This window comes from Nicotiana sylvestris, chromosome 2, assembly GCF_000393655.2.
Source record: "Nicotiana sylvestris chromosome 2, ASM39365v2, whole genome shotgun sequence".
Lineage (NCBI taxonomy): Eukaryota > Viridiplantae > Streptophyta > Magnoliopsida > Solanales > Solanaceae > Nicotiana > Nicotiana sylvestris.
The window spans coordinates 143,016,602-143,022,572 of NC_091058.1; the positions used below are offsets into that span (position 1 = coordinate 143,016,602).

General features: G+C 32.9%; 1 protein-coding gene across 1 annotated transcript; it reads left to right on the plus strand.

Annotated features, from left to right (window-relative positions):
• The first annotated feature begins 2,906 nt into the window (after positions 1-2,906).
• Positions 2,907-5,562, plus strand: LOC104214019 (RNA-binding protein 1-like). The gene is made up of 2 exons (XM_009763613.2): positions 2,907-3,134; positions 4,474-5,562. Exons 1-2 carry the CDS (start codon positions 2,907-2,909, stop codon positions 5,560-5,562), a joined length of 1,317 nt encoding a protein of 438 aa, XP_009761915.2.
• Positions 5,563-5,971: the final 409 nt, after the last annotated feature.

Below are 5,971 nucleotides of genomic sequence, written 5' to 3' on the forward strand. Positions count from 1 at the left end.
TCCCGCTGACAGATGGACCAGCTGCCTTCGATCTTGGACATCCCCCGTCTTAGGTTCCACGTTTCCCTTTTTGGACGGCCACGTGGCATATCATATTTTACCCTATACATGTATATTATTGGAGTATATTATTGTAGAGTTGTATGCTCTTATAATATACTATTGCAAAATTATATACTGTTGAAGTATATTGAAGTAAGTTGTATAATAGCAATATACTTTTATAGTATAATGTATATTATAACGGTATAATGTTGGATAACTGTGTTTTCCTTCAAATGAAAGAACTTTAAGTTCGACAATGGTGAGTCTTCAAAAATATGATTCCAGTCATATCAAATCTGCTTCAAATATAACCAAATATCAGTGTAAACTTCTATATAGTACTATAGACAATAATTTGAAAATACCCACTTTGAATCAAACAACAAATTTTCAACTTGAATTTTATATAGAAGGAGCTTCAAGCTCAACAATTGGGTCTTCAAAATTAGATCCCAACTACCTCATATCAGTTCCAAAATAAGACTACATATAATAAGAAAATGATGTAGAATAGTGGAGAAATTTGTAATCCAAAAAGCAAAGGGGTTAGGTTTCACAATGCATGAAGAGAGAAAAGTTATGGGATTTTCAAATTTATTGTTGAGTGGAGAAGGCAATGTTTGCAATAAAGTCTATGATGGGCAAAATCGGGTAATTAAATCGGTCCAAATAGACACTTTGCGTTATTTCCTCTAAATATTTGTCTATGTCGGGTGATTATATTAACTCAATAAATATATAATATATATATTTTACAAATATGATTATTACTAAATCATATAGTTAATTAATGCACGTTTTCATATTAATTTATCACTTAATTTGGACCCTGATATATGAGAGTAAATTTTTAATTGACGGGTCTCCTCATGATATTAGTTAATAATATTACTTTTTTGTTCTGTGGAAGACATGAAAACCACACATCACAGTGCATATGATAAATGAAGAAACAAACCATAGTTGATACTTGATACCTTATTACCATAGACACCATTAGACTGTTCATATATGCCTCTATTCTACTCATATGACACTATGATTTGAAGAGTTCAATGTTTTAATATATTTCCTAAAACAGTTTTCGATATGTTTAGTCATGAATGAAACATTATTAGCTGTAGTACATCGTATAAAATTTTCAAGAAAAACTCTATAGATTTCCTTTCTAAAGAAATTAAAGATTTTATTTTGAAGATACATATAAAAAATATATTTTTTAATAAGAACAAATATTTACCGCATATTAATGGAAATTTCCCTCCTTAGAAAGAACCCGTTGTTTCTTAACAGCTTGTTTGGATGATTATTACCTATTGTATTGTATCTTACTTTAAATACAATATGTATTTTGACTGTTGTTTAAATTTTACTGTAACGTATCGTTAAATCTATTATTACGTAACGACAAATAGTACCACTTTATGGAACGACGGATTTGGTGTAGTGGTATTATTTCCTTAATTTTTTTTCTCTCATCTTGTCCTTCCTTATTATTAAATAATCATATTTTGTCATTTACCCTACTTTTTAATATAGTGATTCTACTTCGTATCCTGTAATTTTTCTTAGTAATGTTGTAACTTTATTCTTTATATTGTTAATGCGTAATGTCATGAAATAATGATAAACCATATAATCTATCCAAATATTATACTCATCAAACAATACAATACAATACAATAGTTACATTACAAATAACACGTAACAACAATCTAAACAAGCTGTATTTTTTAGTACATAGGGGAGAAAAAGGAGGAAGAGAAGAAAGTGTAAACAAGAGGAAATCTAGGGATATCTGGATATAGGCCCAAAAATAATTAGCGGGTTTCCTCATAATAATCGGAGAGTGCAAATACTATAAATTAAGTGTACACTCCAAACCAAACTACAATTCTCCATAATGAGCGAAGAGTAATTATTTTGTGATCCTACTAACTAGGGGTGTTCACGTTTCGGTTTGGTAGGTTTTTGATTAAAACCAAAACCAAACTAATTTAATTGGTTTTTAAAATTTTAAAATCAAAACCAAACCAAATTAAATACAAACCATCGGTTTGATTATTGTTGGTTTAGTTCGGTTTGGTCCGGTTTTTCGGTTCTTAGTAAGCTAATGATAAGTCGATAATAGTAAAACAACGCTAGACAACAATCTGAAAATAATTTGCTAAATTTATGTTTTTTTATATATTTCTTTCAGAACTGAAAGTTTATTTACCTGTTTATATGAAAAGAATGAACAAAAAAAGCAAGCTTTAGCCATTGTTGTCTTGCAATTTGAATGTGCTTTCTTTACTCTTGTGGTGGTTTTTTTTTTTAACTCTTCTGTTAGGCAAAAGTATGTGCAGAGGGTTAGAGAATTAGAGTCTATTAATGAAAAGAAAATTGGTCGAATCCTATTGTTTTGGGCTTAGACAATCTTTTAAGATATAACAGGATAAACCAAAATTCAAAATAAAAATAAAAATTATTTACAAAAGGATATTATATTGTATATAAATAATTATTAAATTTTGTATATAATTAATCGGTTTGGTTCGGTTTATTTTTCGGTCTTTTAAAATAGAACCAAAACCAAACCAAATATTATCGATTTTTAAAATTTAAAACCAAAACCAATCCAAATAAAAAAAAAAAATATCGGTTTACTTAATCGGTTTGGTTCGATTTTCGATTTGGATCGGTTTTCTGTCAAACTGTGAACACCCCTGCTACTAACTATAATTCAGAACAAACTCAAAAACAAGGACAATATCCCTTTTTTTTTTCTCAACCCTCTTATCTCGCTTGCAGAGTCAGTGCAGAAAAGTTTTAACTTTTTGTTTTTACAGTTTGAGGAATATTGTTTTGATCAGCCACTAATGGAGAATACTGTGAAACAAGGGAAGATTTTTATTGGTGGAATATCGTGGGAAACAACTGAAGAGACACTTAGAAAGCACTTTAGTCGCTATGGAGAAGTGATCAAGTCAGAAATACCTAAAGTTTGGGAGACAGGTTTTGGAAAAGGCTTTGGTTTTGTTACTTTCGCTGATTCTTCTGTTTTTGATGAGCTTCTTCAAGACCAACATATCATTCTTGGTAGAACGGTATTGCACTCCCCTACTTTTCTTTTTTCCTTTTTAACTTATATCCACATGCAGTGTAAAATTTTTTGTTGTAGTAGATTACTTATCTTATTTTTTATGTCACGTACAAAAAGTGCGCGGATATTGTGGTGTAAGAAATATATCAACACACTGTTATTGCGTAGAGTTAACGTTCTTTCCTTTTCGTTTGTTCTCCTGTTTTGTGGCTTATGTATTAGTTTGTCATGTGATTTTGTTTATGTGGTTGTTTTATCATGTGTTACTGCAACCATATATGAATGAGCAGTTTTTGCTTGTCTGAGCGACACTACAGATATCTAAATAATTCACAAACATTACACGAACAAGGACAGATTAGTTTTTTTTTTATAACCGTGGTGTTTGGGTCAAGTTGCATACACTTTGACTAATTTCACAGGGTATCTGTCACCTCCCACCGGCAACAGGTACCAGGTAACTCTATCCACCAATGCTTAGATTAGGGGTGGCAAACGGGTGGGTCGGGTCGGGTCAAACGGATAATAAAAACGGACAAATTATCTGACCCGACCCATATTTAATACAGATAAAAAAGGGTTAACCGGCGGATAATATGGGTAACCATATTATCCATGGCTTCATGAATATGAGCACTTTTGGGAGAATTCTTAGTCTCCCAAACTTGAGGAACCCCCAATTTGAGATTTTACAAATGTAAAAGTTAAACTTATTAGTCATCTATTGGTCCATTTTCTAAATGGATAATATGATTTTTATCCATATTTGACCCATTTCTAAAAAATTCCTAATTCAACCCATTTTTTAGTGGATAATATGAGTGATTAACTGTTTTCTTTTAACCATTTAGCCACCCCTAGCTTGGATAGATGGGGAAAAACCTCCTAGCATTTTTGCCTGAAATTTGAACTAGAGAGCTCGGTCCTCACCCAATTCATTGAAACAAGGACAAATTAGTATAGTACTGAAAGTGAAACTAACACTATGAACTGAGTTAAATCAACTGTGTCTCGCTTAGATAGAGTACTTTTCAAGTAGTTTTTAAATATGTGAATTTTATTTTCAAGTACTTTTCACAGGAAAATTTGGTGTTTTGATTCAAAGGGAGTCTATATATACGTAATTTCATACGAAAATTAGGCGTTTTATTTTGCAAGTGTTCGCATGAACTATTGCATGGTTGTCTAACTTAGGATGAATACTATTCAATGAAACTAAAATCTCATCAATTATTGCATTAATATTCTTTCTACTTTATGCTCTCTCTTTTAGTCTTTTACAATATTTTTCTGTTTTTCACTGCTTCTTATCTTATCTACTTTCTATACGGTGATTATTCAAGGTTGATGTTTCATTGGCAAGACCCAAAGGTGAAAACTCTCAAAGCCAACGTTGTTTAGAATGCCGACAAACTAGCAAAAGTCACAGGAAGAAGATTTTTGTTTGGGGATTGCCTCAGTATTTATCTGAGGAAGATTTTAAACGATACTTTGAGCATTTTGGGAAAATTGAAGATGCAAAAATTATCTATGATAGAGAAACCAATACGCCTAGGGGATTTGGGTTTATCACCTATGATTCAGAGGAAGCTGTAACAAATGTGTTACAGAGGAGATTTCACGTGTTGAATAATAAATTTGTTGAGGTAAAGAAAGCCATGCCAAAGGAAAAGAGAGTTATGGATACTTGCACTTACACTTCTTATCCTACAAACTCAGGCTATGTATTGGTGCCAGTTTTGAATAGTAATGAGATTTATGCTCCTAATTATAATTACTATATGGTCAATCCTGCTATGGTACCTTGTCAGAGTATTCCGTTTAATTATTCGGGCACAGATATGTCGGTCTCACAGTCCGCACAGATACAGTGCTATACGCCTAGACATCCAGTCAACTACTACGCCTCAACGCCTAATGGAGTGGACAACGGGGGTTCTTACGAGGCTTTATCAAATACGCCTAGGTGTCCAGTCAACGGCTATGCCTCAACTCCTGATGGAGTGGATAACAAGGGTTCTTATGAGACTTTATCAAATGCAGCTAAATGTCCAATCTCAACGCCTAATGGAGTGCACAGCAAGGGTTTTTACGAGACTTTATCAAATGCGGCTAGATGTCAAGTCAACTGCTATGCCTCAGCGTCTAATGGAGTGGATAACGGTGGTTCTTCCACGGCTTTATCAAATGGTGTTTATAACTCTGACGTTGAGCACCAGATCGACGTGAAATGTAGCAATGGTAGTGATTGTGGGACTGATAAATCTGTTTCTCATGAAGGGAATCACCAAGATTGCAACATTGAGGTTCAACTTGTTGGAAATGTATCACCTCCAGGTAAGAGTGGTCTTTTTTCTATTAGATTTACTTGTGAGTTTAACTACAGTGTAATCAAGTCACTTAAAAATAACAGTACAGTTAATCATTCATAAAAAGTGAAATTAGTAACCCTGTAAATAAAACAGGTTGTTAGCTACGACATGTTAAAGTACACTGTTAGAATATTTTAAAAGCGTTGAAACAAATGGATGAAATAAACAGAACGTGCACATGAACGAACCACTAATAACTCTATTTTAAAGCCTTTGAAATAGCATTGCATGATAAGTTTATTTGTCATCCTGTTATAGCTCCTAGGAGTACAAAATCACTGGAGAGCGAAGCAGACAATGGTGAAAAAGACAATAATGGAAAAAACTCCCAGGTTAATAAAGGAGCGGACCATGGTAAAAAAGACCAAAGTGTGAAAAATTCTCAGGTCAGTGCCGAAGCAGACAATGGTGAAGACCAAAGTGCGACGAATTCCCAGGTCAATACTGAACATGAGACCTTACTGGAAAT

Bases quoted from the DNA above. Each gene is read 5' to 3' on its own strand.
- LOC104214019 (XM_009763613.2), top strand. From the start codon at position 2,907: ATGGAGAATACTGTGAAACAAGGGAAGATTTTTATTGGTGGAATATCG. The intron at 3,135-4,473 runs GTATTGCACTCC...TGATTATTCAAG, and splicing joins ATATCATTCTTGGTAGAACG to GTTGATGTTTCATTGGCAAG.